The 15,752-nt window shown below is 31.1% G+C and overlaps 1 protein-coding gene across 5 annotated transcripts in view; it reads right to left on the reverse strand.

Annotated features, from left to right (window-relative positions):
- Nucleotides 1–1,390: 1,390 nt before the first annotated feature.
- The window catches only part of LOC112692040 (high affinity cAMP-specific 3',5'-cyclic phosphodiesterase 7A-like), a 139,375-nt gene continuing 125,013 nt past the window's right edge, over nt 1,391–15,752 (reverse strand). For 4 of the 5 annotated variants that reach the window (XM_025566547.1, XM_025566546.1, XM_025566544.1 and 1 more), the window contains 6 exons: nt 13,284–13,524; nt 10,745–11,793; nt 10,399–10,534; nt 9,909–10,043; nt 7,607–7,783; nt 1,391–2,386 (listed from right to left, as the gene is read on the reverse strand). In XM_025566547.1, the coding sequence (XP_025422332.1) occupies nt 2,376–2,386; nt 7,607–7,783; nt 9,909–10,043; nt 10,399–10,534; nt 10,745–11,793; nt 13,284–13,524 (1,749 nt within the window). In that variant the 3' untranslated portion in view covers nt 1,391–2,375. The remainder of the gene's footprint in view (nt 2,387–7,606; nt 7,784–9,908; nt 10,044–10,398; nt 10,535–10,744; nt 11,794–13,283; nt 13,525–15,752) is intronic. The other variant, XM_025566548.1, reaches the window with a different exon arrangement.

The following is a 15,752-nucleotide window of genomic DNA, read 5'->3' on the forward strand; positions in this document are numbered from 1 at the left end:
AAACGTAACATAGTCTTAGCAGTATTAGGATGAGGAATACATAAAACATCAAATTATTAATGATACCTAAAACTTACAAATAAGAGGTATCACAAAAAAAAAAAAAAAAGTAAGAGAAAAGTGAAAGATAAATCCAACTAAAAATTACAAATGAAAAACGAATTAATATAAAATACACTCACTTATTGTCTACAACATAAACAATGACAATTGAAAATAATTTTTATAACAGTGAAAGAAAAACACATTAGCATTACAAACAAAATGTGTGAATTTATTAAGTGCATTTTTTTAAACTTATTTATGATCATTATCATCCAAAATATTGAGATTAAACTATACTTTTATTTATCAGTTTTATTGATAATTATTTGTATTAAATGATTTCCTGAAATTAACAGGAAAACAGCTGGCAAATTTAGCTAATAGTATAGGGCCTAAATTAAGCTTTTAAATAGCGAAATAATATTGATAATAATAATAATTTTTATTGTATTCAAAACATTTTACAAAACAAAACAAAATTCTATAAATAAAACTATTCACATTAAATCTATTAAATAATATAATAAAATGTATTGCAATACATTCTTTGTTTAGAATAATAACATAATGTTCATCAAGATTAAAATATAGGTAGGTACATACTTCTTCGTCTTCAATAGTTTACAAATTAAATTATTAATAGTACAGATATTTAAATTTTTATTCAATGAATATCATAAATAAATAAATACGTCCAAAAGAACAGGTACATAATTTTTTCCGTAAAATGGAGCAGATCATTTTATTATAATTATTATTATTATTTTATCAAACTTGATAAATATTTATAATAAACCGAATTACGTTTGGAATAATTTCAAGAAGCGGTTGATTTTTAATGTTAAGTAGGTATTACCAAAGAGATTCGTCAAAAAATGTAACTAAATAAAAAAATTAATAAAAAAAAAATTATGTTTCGACTAGAAAAATCTATATTCCTCGTCAAGACAGAACAGTATCTGTAAAGCTTTGTTCAATGTATTTTTATATTGCATAATAATATTTTATTGTACGAAGTGGACTGATAGTATAATAGATGTAATATGTTATATATTTATTAATAAAATAAAATATCCACAGAAAGATTTCGAAAACCTGGAAGTTATATAGTTTCTCTAAATACTATATCTCATTTGGCACTTAAAAAAAAAAAAGGAAATTACAATTTTCACCAATCAAACAAACACTTGAGAATAATAATCTAAATTAGTAACTCAATATTATATTTAACGAACAAACTCAAGTATACAATGCGCGATACACGCGAAAAATGGTATAGTATTAAAATGAAGAATAATAATATCAGTAAAATGGCAGTGATTTTTCGTTATACATATTAAAATAAACAAAAACAAGAAAGAAGGAAATAAAAATGTTTCATATACCATACACATATTAGAAGATTTTATTATTGTTATCATAGACGATTCTCTTATACAGGCGGGATAACGCTTTTTTTTTTCTTTATAAATAAAACGTACTCAAGTGCATTACTCAGATTTGAACTCGACACTATTAAAATTATTAATTTCTATTCTAACGGAAGCGTCCGTGAAATAATATCATGATATTTCTCTCCCGGTAAATCTGGGCTTAATGCGCACGAGTAACAAGCGAATTTACATAAGTAAAAACGGATTGAGCCCGGACGATACTCTAAGTACGCAACAGACCCTGAACGTTATCGTGGGACGTATAAGGTTCGCGCGTGAGTACAATATAATAACATAGATCGCGGGAGACTGTGAAGCTTATACATTAAGAATATTTGTAAAAAAGGCAAAGATGGTCAACACAAATGCATGATATGTACCTCGTACACAGATAGAAACAGAATGGAAAACAGTACGATATAAATCGTAATCACGTGACGATGCACCCGTTACGACTCGTGTAAAGTGATTATTTACATTATATAGATTAGATTTTAACGCTTAGAAGTATAAAGCTTACATGGTTACAAAAAAGAAAAAAAAGAACAACCGTAAGCATTGAGCTTTGGTGAACGAAAGTAAACAAATAAATGATTCCATTATTGTATATGTATATACATGCAATATATATATTTAAATATATATTTTTTCCTAAGAGGACACCGGGAAGACCATAAATCATTTATGTGTCGTTTGTCAATTGGCATACATATATTATTGTATGCAAATATGTATACGCATATACACACGCACATGTTCTATGAAATGTATCGTGCAGTACGGAGAATCACGTACAAATAATATATTATTCGTCATAAGCATTATATGGCTTGCATATTTTATCGTCCAATTTGTTTCCATTTTGTCAGTCTACGATGCGAAAATTCGTTGATAATTTCAATGCGGACCTGTTAAAAAAATAAAAATAATTATCATTAATCTTACTTATAAGGGATATAATTTTAATGGTGATTTATCGGAAGTTGTTGGAACGTTTAAAAATTCGTCAAACAACTATTTATTTTATGTTTTATATAAGATTTGTATCGCTAACAGCATGCCATCAAACCTCCAATAAATGACCAACAATACTGTTGGATTGGACATCATTAGGGCCCGGATTTTTATGCAATAAAAATCTATAAAATATGCAGATTCATATCATAAATATGCAAAAAATATGCAAAATGATTTTTTTTACAAATTAACAATATACAATTAATAATAAACAATGCAAAATAACATTTTTAATGACATTGTGTAAGTATAAAAGTATTATAAATTAAAGTATTCCTATTTATATTAAATTATTATTATTGGACGAGTACCAGCATGAATTAATAAATATGGATTTCAAGTTTTCGAGTTGAAAACTCTTACGATTATCTCGAAGCATACTTTTGTATTTGGAAAAACTTCTTTCCACGGCACAAGATACAATTGGTGCATATTTAAAACTCGATAAATCTTCAACTGACAGTTCCTCGTTTTCACCACATTCAATTACGATTTTTTAACAACACATTTTTAAGTTTAGATCTAGCGAAATCTATCCCTGACCCCCCGGTGTAAAAAATCCTATAGCATAGTAGTCACATAGTTGTCACACTGACGGTTGAGAAGTTACGAATAAGTGCCTGTTGACTTCTCAGAGATGTGTTATGGACGCTTAACGCCAGGTTGAACGAAGTTATTTGTATGCGATATCAACATGTGATTACTATGAGTAGTCAATAATGTCATATTGAGAGGTTAATAATGTTAGTACATAAAGATTAACGGAATTCCTCATTTTCTGCGCATAGACTTCACAATAATTATTATCCAGAAAATAAAAAAAAACTATAAGTTTATTCCATGTTCGCCGAGATTTGAACCGTTCACCCCTACCTACCTATTTCTAATCCTATACTACTGGGACTTGGAACTGTAATTTGGATCATTTACAGACATAAGATTAATTTTAAACTGAAACCTATGATCAATAAATTCTACGAATTGTAGAATATGCAACTTTTATGCAACTATCAAGAAATATGCAATAAATATGCATTTTCATTCAAATATGCAAAAATATGTAAAAAAAAAAATTAACCCTAAACTCTACCCATTACGAAACGCCAACATTTATAATCAAAATAGTTCTAATTTAATTGTAGAAAAATATGCATTTGCATAAAAATCCGGGCCCTAGTTATCATTATAATAATACGTACACCGTCAATTCTACGGACATTAGGCCATGCTCGTAAATGTACAAATTATCGTAAGCACGAATTCGTTTTTTTTTTTTTTTAAATCATGGGTATTACAATGAAACGGGGGAATAAAGCTGAGAAACGACACGCAATCGCTTGGAACACGAAAACTATGTTAAGTACAATTGTTATTCATGTGATCGTTTTCACGAAAAAAAAAACAAGTTAGCGTTTGTCGGTTGACAATACGATTTCACATAAATATCATCACGGGGATAACGTGACGAGAAATAGACAACATTATCGGTGGCGGTGGCGGCGAAATGGTAATATCAATCGTATTTTTATCGCACCGTTCGTTATGTTTTATTACAACTATCAAATTCGACGGAAAAATCACCAGTGACTTCACGGGCCACGAAAATGGCTTACGATTCGTTACGAGAGCAGGTGACGTACCAACGTAAAACATTCCTCGGTGTTACGTTTATTGCAGTGAAACGACCCGTCCGCAATTGCGAGACGTAATTCGACGTTTACACATATTGTTTTCATTTTACTCTTGTCTAGTTCTCCTATCATCACCAAAGACATCCATTATCAAAAATTTGCACCTCTTTGACTCTCAGCGATCGTTATCGATAGATGTATAATAAATATCTGTAATCCCCTGACTTTGTTCTACCGTCGTAATGTTTTGTCCATGAGAGTTAGTTAACAAAATAAATTCAATACATAATTAATAAAAATTGATAATTATTATTTTTATTACAGTCGAACCTAGTTAACTCGATATTAAAAGGACCGGAAAAAAGTTCAAGTTTTCCAAATAGCATTTCAAAATTATTATGTGTAATTTTAAAAAATGTACGTATAAACAAAAATTAGGTTAGCAAATTATTTAAAAAAAGTATTTATTTTTATTTGAGTTTTGCTGTTGATCGCAGCATTTGCAATAAATCGTTCTATTTTATTTAAAACTTCGAAAAGTTCACCATTGATCTCTGGTTTGTTTTTGATAAATCGCCTCGATACAATATAATGCACATGTACATACGGATGCATACTACTTGCGTCCCCCAAAAAGGTATATTTTTCAGGTAATAAATTCAACAAGTAACTTAAGTCCCGTCTTGGGGACGCAATTCGACCATACTACTATTCTTCTTATCTGCTATAATAGTAATGACCGAGATACGTCCATAAATATTATGTATTACAATAAACATATATGTATACATTTTGTACATGGTAGATTATCTGCAACTAACAATAAATTAATATTATCAACTATTATAGAGTTTCAGTGTGAATAAAATTAATTACGTACCATGACAATGTTTGGTTGTCGCCAAACAATTTCTAAGCCGTATTTAAAAAAACTGAATGCTTTGAAAAACTTTAAAGGTAATTAATTATTTGTAATATTTATTATATGTTATGTTTATGACTGATTTGTGTTGTGACGCAACTTGGCTGTCTCAAAAGGTAATTTTGAATGCAAATAGGCTATGATCTTTTTTGAACCTTTTTTGGTGGGACGCAAATTACCGGCTATAGCCCTTAAGCGCAAAATATGACCCAAACGCAACCCAAAAACGCAAAAATAAATAACCTATAAGCGCAAAAAAAAATCACTTTTTTAACAACCCATAAGCACAAATCAATTTTACAAAAATGAAATGTATTTTATTAAAATAATATAATTATTAAGCTTTTAGTGACTATAAAATTAATTAAAAAATTTAAAATTTAAAAAATATAACAGTAGTAGGTATAATATTATAATAAGTACCTTAAATAAATATTAATATTAAATTTGAAATTTGAAGCCAACATTTTTCTAATCTGCAAATCTTTTTTTTAATAGTTCATTGCATTTATATTAGAGTTGACTTTAGAGTTGCATTTTGTGGTTCTTCGCCCATTTGATTGTATTTTTAAATAAACTTTAGTCTTTATAACTTCGGTTGTTTAAACACTTCGATAAAATTATAAATAGATAGATATGAGTTATACAATTGATCTATCAAATGACGATAGTATAATTTTGAATCATTATTAGTCCTTGGCTCATTTGAAAGTGGCACAGTCCAGAGGTGCGGTGGATATCTGCTGTCATTTTCAATCAAATTTGCTAAAATATAATCAGAAAATGCTGATACCTTATCATTATCAGGAGCAAAAGAAAATAGTTCATAAAACGCATCAGATATTTCAGTGAAAGGTAAAAAAGCTAATTCAAAAAAATAATTTAACCAATTTGAAATTTCTGATTCATTTTTGTCATATTCAATTTTAAGTCCCAATTTTCCAATTTTTCTGGACCAAGCTTGTGCTAAGTGAAACCGGCGACATTTAATTTGTGCATATGGAAAAATACACAAAATATAAACATTTGTGATTATTATGAGCAGATAATTCAAAATCCATAAGTATATTTTGAAATATACTTATATAATAATTATTATATATATTAATTATGTATTAGTACATAATGTTTTTATTAAATGCCACATTTTGGCACAAATATTAGTTATTTTGGATGGCAACATACAATACACCAATTGAACGTACATTTAATTATGCAGAACTTGAACTGTATATAAAATGACTCTTGGTTGTGAAAATTACAATTTTTGATTCTTCATCTACATGACAAAATGTTTCTCTAACCTTTAAATGAAGTTGCGCTTTTGGTTTATCGAAAAAAAATAGACGATTTGCGCTTTTGGGTTTCACCGAAATTACCTACTGGTTATAATCTCGGACAAAAGTAGTATGCACCGGTATATACATATAAACAGAGCCGGCGTAGGGGTAAGGCGACTCAGGCGGTCACCTAGGGCGCCATTTTCAGAGGGGCGCCAAAAATGTTTTTTTTATTTTGCACATGTGTCGGTAATATTATTTTTTTAATATAAAATACCTATAACTTTATATCGAAATATTGATAATTATAATGGTAATTTTGTTCAGCAATGTATTAAAATAATATAAATATATTTTAAGTATATTTACTATGGTTTGGCATAGAATATTTTATCGTATTTGTTGCTCTATAAATATGAAAATTCCCGAATATTTGTTATCGTTTAATTAAAATCGTGTCAGTCAAGCCATCATGACTCGTGATTAAAAAATTATACGATATCAAAATATACAAGTTGAAGATAGAATATAATTTTTTCTGCATTTCTGTCAACGAACAACATTTTTTCTACGTAATATTATATCACGAGTAGTTGTATGAAAAAAGTTCAATTGGCATTTTGACCTGGGGCGTCATTAAGTCTTACACCGGCCCTGCATATACAATATACATAAGTATACGAGGGAAATATCATAATCTTATAATATTATAAAACTCGGAACTTCGAGTTATTCATGAAAAAAATCGAGTTAAACATGATTTTTTTGCATTGTTTAAATAAAAAAATCTAGGGTCTGGGGAAGAAGTTCGAGGTATCGACGATTTCGAGTTAAAGAAGTTCGATTATATTATTATTTTATGTATAAATGTATGATAGAAAAAGAAAATCCAAGAGGAATATGTCCCCCTTGACTCTCCAACTCCAATGGACGCCTTTGCCTATCACCTAAACTTTTCCCGTGTCGAATACAGCCACGGACCATCTTACCGAAAACGAAAATCTTTGACTATTATTGGTCCAGCGTTTTAATGTTAATTTAAGATAAAAGTATTGCTACCGCCACGAGTTACGGGAAAGAATTGCGACCGTACTCGATAAGTGTTATTTTTGGGTTATTCGAAGGAAAAAAATAATCGAGAGCCACCGGGTGAAGGAATCCAATAGGGACGATCGATTTCCCGGACGGCAATATAACGGAATGAATACCGTCGCTGGGATTAAGCCGCGGTCGGGTACGCGTAAGCGTTGTTACTTTCTTCGTTGTTGGTCACTTCACCTGAGAAAGACGTAGCTAATATTTCTACGGGCAAGGAACCGCGGCGGTGCGCCAAGAACGAGTCCATCGATTGGCCGGTGGAAAGCAACACGTCGGAACCACCGGAACTCCGCCGTTTCATCGACTTCCTGCGCCTTCTCCGGCTACTCGGGCGACTGCTGTCTGAACCCCGTCTCTCTACAATCAACAAACGCGGTACATTACGCACGAGACGAGAAATCAACCATACACCAATGACTAAACAACATCTAACCCGCAATCTACGTAATTAAAAAAAATAAATAAATACATATATATATATAATATGTATGGAGTGTGTGTGTTGTGTGTGTATGTACACTGTACATATAGTCTCTTTCTATAAATTATATGATAAAATGGCTTGACATTTTTAAGCATATCAATATATCAATATGTATAATTTTACGGTAAAAGAATTGGGGCAAGAATAATTGTTCAATAAATATTTTCCTATAAGCGTTTTTTAAAAACAAATGTTTATGATATTTTCATAAACGTAAATCAACAATTTCTTACTTTCATGTTGGGATGTTATGAATTAACATGCGATTTTATATCTAGATTATTATATATATATATATATTATATGAATTAATGCTGTACCGTAAAAAAAATAAAAATAAAAAAATTGTATTTTATTAAAAAAAAGTATTTGTTGTAAGCATACCGATTTTTGTTTTTAATATTATTTTTTTTCTTTTTGTGAAAACTATGAATTATATACTGAATACGAAATTTTTAATCCATAGATTTTAATGTTTGAATCCGATGAGAATTTTAGGTTGAAAAAAAAGAAGTTGTGGGGTTTGATAAAATATAATTTAACGATAAAATTAGTTTAATCAGATAAACTAATATTTAATATTTAATTAAAAGTTATTTAATAATTTTACCTTCGTATTGTCGCAATAACAATGGGACTGTTGAATGATATCGTTTTATGGTATTTCAAGCATAAAACTAATGTACCATTGCTTGGTAAAACTAAATTTGTTAGTAAGGTAAACTGAATTTTTTTTTAAAAAAAAAAAAAAATATCTAGGTAATAAATTATATTTAAATCTTATTATGTTTCCTCGTATTATCAAGTACCACAGAATAAAATTTGGGAGGAATCAAAAATTGCAAATGCCTATAATCAACAAAATTTTCATAAAAAATATTTTGAAACTATGAAATATTATATATTAAAATACTAATATGAGTACTCAGTAAATGTGGAGAGTCACTATAGTTAATATTTATATGATAATAATCAAATAGCTTAGACTCGTATTATTCAATGGATATTCGTTGAAATATTCGATTTCATAAACATTTCATTCTGTAACGCTTATAAAATTTCTTGGTGTCTTTTTAATATTTTTATTTTTATTTTTGACTACAAAAAAAAATATTGAATTCAATTTTCAAGCATAAAGAAAAACAGTTGAAAGTTTTATGAGTTTTTTAGCTACAAAAATGTAGCTCATTTTCGTGTTTTTTATCGTTTTGACAAAATAAAATGCAACGTCTAATAAATTTATTTTTGAAATTAAGTTCAAATTTTATTTTCCTTAATAAATAATAGATATTTGTGAGGAATTTCGTAATACATTTTCAATAATCTATAAATAGCTTAGAAAATCTAATGAAAATTATAGTAAACAGAGGTGAGTGTATTCAATGAAAATGTTAATTCCCAATGGTTAGTATAGATTGAGTAATGATAAAAACAAAAAGTCGATTTTGCCTAAAACCAGTACCGATGTCTTAAATTTTGTCACTTTTTCACAATAGTTAAGAAGACTGAAAATTTGTAAAATGACTAACTACAGAGTACTAACCGGACTTTATTTCTTAACAGAAATCTGTAACGATTGTAATGATTGTAATTATATTTCTGATAGAAATCGTGATACATCAAAAAAAAAAATAAATAAATAAAAATAAAAAAACAATGTAATTCTCATATCACTCAGTTTCTAAAAAAAATATTTTTTTAATTTAATAGTATAGGTTATGATATATATACTGCAGGTTATATGAGAAAATTCGTTAATTTAAAAAATATATCAATTTTTCAAAGAAAATAAACAATAGAATAAAGATAATATCAGGCAAAAAATAAATGATGCAAATTGTTAGTGTAATACGTGTATTATTAAAAAGCAAAGCACTAATAATTAATGACAAAAACCCATATTTCATGTACCAAGTATAGAGATAATATATATCAGTGTTCGTCTATGCTCTTTAAATAAACGTTTTTCTTCTAATAATCAATGATGGTCTCACTCACCTGGCCGTGAAGGAGAAACAAGAGGCGAGCTCAATAATCCAATATTGGAATCATACGGTAGTGATGAACGTCTCGCGCCTTGCTTCCGGCCATTCGTGCTCAGAGGCCCGATGGCCACCATCTTAAAAAAGGTACCTGCGATAGAAAGCCATGCATTAACCACAAGTGCATAAGTACGTTGACATTAAAGCGCCGTGACTGCGGTCATTCACAAATAAAACGATTATGGAAAAAATATTAAAAAAAAAAAATATATGTAAAAAGATATAAAAATGAGTAAGTTGTAAATATAATAATAATAATTATAATAATAATAATAATAATAATAATAATAATAATAATAATAACAAAAATATAATAATAGTAATCATTTTAATAATTATTTTAATTTTTTTTTTATATGGCGATTATTTTAATATGATGATAATAATAATGTACGATGAACTAGAAAAAAAAAACAATGTTGATCGTAAAAATAATGTATATTTACTCTGTTTGGAAAAATCCGACGGCACAGATCCGCGTCTGGGTATTGTTGCTTCATGACCTTTACCGGGCATTATAAATACCGTACTGTCACCATTTCCACCACTAACTGGAGCTGAACCTCGGCGTTTCGTCAAAATCTATTTTGCGAACCAAAAAAAAAAAAAAAAAAATAAGCATATGAACATACAATCACTGATTTTATGAAAAAATTAATGGAAGAAATTGAAAATCGACATGTTTTAAGTATATCCATTAATTTTTTTTTAACGATGTTAGATGAAACTCTTGAAATAGATTTACTAATTAAAACCGTAGGTTAGGTACCCGATTATATTTAAGCTACGCACTTGATTCACGTGATTGCTATTCCGTCTGATTTCCGCGTTGGTCCGCGAAGCCGGATCGACGTTTTCCTTCTCCTTGGAAAACCTGGCTAATTTATACGCCCTGTCCGCGTCCAAAACGGAGTCTCGCTTCGTGCCATTACCGTTGCCCACGAGGACGACACAACCACCGTCACCGGCACCACCACCGCCCTCGCTACTGGTCGATCCGGTTCTACTGGACGCGGTGGACACGGCCGAAGTGCCACCGCTGGACGACGAGCACGGAACCAGATCGCTGCCACCACCGGTGGACAGGTAACGTGCGCGGACGTACGGCTGGATGGGAGGAAACGTCTGTTGGCGCGTGAGGCTGCGTGCGGCCTGCTGAAGCACGGGCGACGTGACGCCATGTATAACATTGCACAGCCGACTGGCCTCGGCCGGGTTCGTGATGGTCGCGATGCTCGGTTCGGGGATCAGGTTCTCCGCGCTCACCGGCCGGTCGTCCTTGTGGCTTCCACCGCCGCCACCACCGTCCGACGACCGCTGCAACCCGCTGCTGCGTGACGATCCCAGCGACAGACTCAAGCCCTCTTCTTCTTCCTCCAGATAAGGGATCTGACCCAGCGTGAACCGGCGCCGGTTCTCCACCTGCACCAGCAGCGTAGATGGCGGCAGCATGGTCGCGCCCAGGCTGTCGCGACGCAGTTTGGTGTCCATACTCGGCACCTGGGTCGCAGTGGCCCGTGACAGGTTCAGCGGCACCGAGTGCCGGCGGCCCATCTTGTCCACCGTCTCCAGCATAACGGCTGGCAGCGAGCCCCGGCGGTTCGGCAGCCCGTCCACCAGCTCCGGTTCTGGCTGCATGTCGTCCGCGTCCGCTGCCACTACCGCCCTGTCAGACGCCTCCGACACGTCCGTCAGCTGCTCCTCATAGTTCTCTCGCTGTCGCAGCTCCTCCCACTGCTGTTGGTTCTTCGTCAGGTTCTCCATCATCGAGTGCGACAACTTGGTGTCCAAGAACTTGTGCCACAGGTTGAACAGAGGTAGTACCATGAACTTGAAGAACACTGTGCGCAGCCCACCGAGAACACGTTTATAAAAATAACACATTATAACAATACCGTTAAGGAGCCTATATTGGGCATGTGATTCCATATGAATATCATTTCTTCCCGGTTTAAATCGCAGGCTACGGTGTTGTATTTAGGAATTTTTCAATGCATTTTTTGTGATAACATGAAAAAAAATAAACTTTATTTTAAATCCCGTGGTCTTAACTTATACCAGATAGGTATTGATAGGGCCAGTTTCAAGGTCCACATGTTTTTTGATTTGTTCTTACTGCTCTATACCGTTGAAATTAATTTTATGCATCGGAGAACTTATTATTATATAAAAGCACAAAGCAATAGCAATTAACCGATGTTTAAATTAGGCGTATGCGTAGCCAACAATTTTTCTACGAAGGGACCAAAATTGTTTGATCCCTTCATACTTAGTTACTAGGAAATCCCTGATTGTCGATTAAAAAAAATTGATATAAAACAAAATGCATGTAATAATAATAATATAGATGTAATAAAATTCTGTAAATTTAAAATAATTAAAAAAAAACACAATTGAGAGGGACACTGACTTTTCTAAGAAGACCTGGCTCTTTAAGCAACTCCCCTCTCCAGTGACGTTCATGGTTTTGAAATAAATTTCCATCACGAATCACACTGACAATGCATTTCCAAAATCCGAAAAATAAATCGATTCACGGGATGTAAATACCTGCAGTATACGTTTCAATTAAAGCAAACAAACAAAAGTATTACGAAATATGGTTTTAAAAACAATAAAAATACTTAAAGGCATGAGTTTATTACTACACAAAAGAACATCAAAAGTTTTAACTGCATTATTTACGTAGATAGATGTATTTGAAGTAATTTAAGAATGTGTTTTCAATTTGTTTTCATTTCTATTGAGAATCGTATAATGTAGTATAGTTAGTACACAAAATATATCGCACGTGCTATTCTTTCCCTTATCTACCTATATTATTATCCGTACGTGTACGAGGAGCAATACGATTCGATAAACTTATAAACGATATATATATGTATGTATGTATAACGATACTCTAACGCACTATACATTTTCTATGTATTAAATACGCACGAAAATCTTGTGATTCTTTATTTATCACTATAGACCAAGGCGAATTAAATATCTTAAAATATCTTTTAAATCGGAGGGGACGCAGAAGGTATCTAAAATAAACATATTTTTTTTTTTTAACGTATTCTTTTTTTCATTTTTCCAGTTCAAATACTCAATATACATATGTGAATTTATTTCATGATATGTGTTGAATATAGAGGTACCTATAATAACTCCAATCAGTCTTTATGTTTACGTACCTCAGATTTGAATAAAAACGACATTCAGCGGACCGAATAACCGTATATTATTGTAAATCGTGGACTGCTTACGAGCAGGACGCAGAAGAGGAAGAGGATGTGATTAAAATAATCACACGTTACACACGTTTATGGGGAATACTACGTACCGGTTTGGATTTTCGGCACGGTGTTGTTATACCGGTCGCAGATGTCGGTCACAGGTAATCCCAACTGCCTCTCGTAATCACCCTGTCTGAAAAATTCGTCGCATACCTTCAGGCTCCATTTACGGCTCACGTCCCACGGTCGGCACGGGTTCGATATGTCCGCACACTTCAGAGCTATTTGTAATATGAAATGCCGTAACTCCGGATCCTTCATGTCCAATTCGTCGTTTTCCAGATAGTCCTGTTGAATCCAACCGAGTTATTATAAGACATTAGTAAGAATCGCATACATTTATTATACATTTTATACTAAATTATTGACAAATGCCGAGTGCGAGTTCACAATCCAGTCACTACATATTATATCATATTTAACATTTATGCAAAAGAGTTTTCTCGATTGAAAACGAACGTGTGAAACGCATAATGTGTGTCTCGGATTGTACGGTGAATCTCAAATGTTCCACGGTCACATATTATCGGAAGTTTTTTTTTTTTTTTTTGCAGCATTAAACCAGCTAGTAAAATGTATAATGTGGAAACATAACGAAAACAGTTCGAAATATATTTTATTTAAATTATAGCAATAGACTAGCAAAATTAGTATTATTTATAATGATGGTGAACCTTACAATTCCCAATAGAACAAAAAAAATAATAGTATAAAATAATCCTAATATGTATTGATTGAATACAAATAATAATGAGTGTTAATTGATAGAAAATATTTGAACACATTTTAATTAAATAACTGTATGTTCCAAAATAAATCACGTTGTCAATAATTATAAATGAAATGATAAATTAATGGTTTGGACAAAACATGTTTAGAACAAATAAATAATTGATTATTTACATTACTTAAAATATTTTTTAAACGATTAAAACAACTAATATTTAATTAGAATTTATTTTCCTTATAATTTATTGTAAATAACCTGTTATAAACAATTGTGGTATTTCAATTAAATTCAAATATTATATTAAAATTAGGATAAAAGCGAGACAATAGATGGTAGAAATCATTTGTAAAGCCGCAGGAAACAATAATAATCATATCAATAATATTGTAATTTGAATATAACCAATTTTGATATGAGCTATGTTTTTCTTAGACTAAAAATAAATTTTAATCCAATTTGTCTTTTTTTAATTGTTTCATTGTATTATATACACACGGTAAAAGAATATAGTGATAATATACAATACGCATAAAATAAATATTATAATATAATATTCACATAATAGTAAACGAAATAATTGATTTATGATTCTGAATGAAACGAGGAATGTATTGGTTTTGCCATAATCTTCTTGATCCCTTTTACTTAGAATTGTTTTATCGAAAGCAATGGTACATTAGTTTCAAGTTTAAAAGAGCAGTACAACAATACCATTCATCCATTCCTCTATCTCATCTGACCTTAGTGTTTCATTCAATTTAGTCAGGTTCGGCGAATTGCGTCCCATAAATAAAATGTTAATATACAGCTAGGTAAATTGAGGCTCAAGTATTTTTTTCAAGTAGGTAAATTTTGTCTCCAATATTTTTTCAAGTATGTGAATTGGGTTCGCTTAATTTTCTAAGAAATACAATAACACTGAAACAGCACCTTTATTTTTATCTCAATTACTTATCAGAGTATCCAAGAAAAAAATTATAATTTGCGACATCTCGTTTGTGCGAGCACCGAGTGACAGACCGCGAAGCATTGGCTGGAATACACTGAATATTTTAAATATTTACTTCTGTTTATTTTTTTTAATTCATTATCTTATACAATAGGACTGAGGGTAATTAAAACAAATATATATATATATATATATATATATATATATGAGTTTTATGCCGTATGGTTTAACTTCAGGAATTAATTAACTAACGTGCCTCTTATTTTTTTTATTACAAAAAAAACACACTGAAATTTATGTTAAATTATTTAAACATTTAATACTTCATTGTAATATAAATGTTTTTTTATTTTCTCCTACATATGTCCACATAAGATTTAGAATCTGCAATACATTATGCTGTAAAACTTGTATAAACTATAGCTCAAATTAAGGGATGTTATTTTCATCAGGGCAAAGCTGGTGGAGAAAAATACAATCTCTTAGCTTAACAAAAGTTTTCAAACAATACAATTCCGAATCCAGTCAATTTTTAAAGTATAATTTTAGGTTGCCTTTTCAGTTGAGGTACAAAAATGCTTTCAAAATTTACTATCCATTTCACTTATTGAAGACGGACGAATTAATAAATTCATAAAATACATATTGAAAACTTACATGAGAACAGATGTCAGTTTCTTTCCAAATCTCTGGGCCGAATTTGCACTAACGAAAAATCGGACACAACCGTTGTGAGACGTTTAATTCTAAATTAAATAATCTATTTATCACTAGTCATCTAAATATTTACAATTTTGTTGATGTTTTAAAAAATATTCAGTCTGAAACATATATAAT

This window comes from Sipha flava, unplaced genomic scaffold (genome assembly GCF_003268045.1).
Source record: "Sipha flava isolate LNK unplaced genomic scaffold, YSA_version1 69_pilon_pilon, whole genome shotgun sequence".
NCBI lineage: Eukaryota > Metazoa > Arthropoda > Insecta > Hemiptera > Aphididae > Sipha > Sipha flava.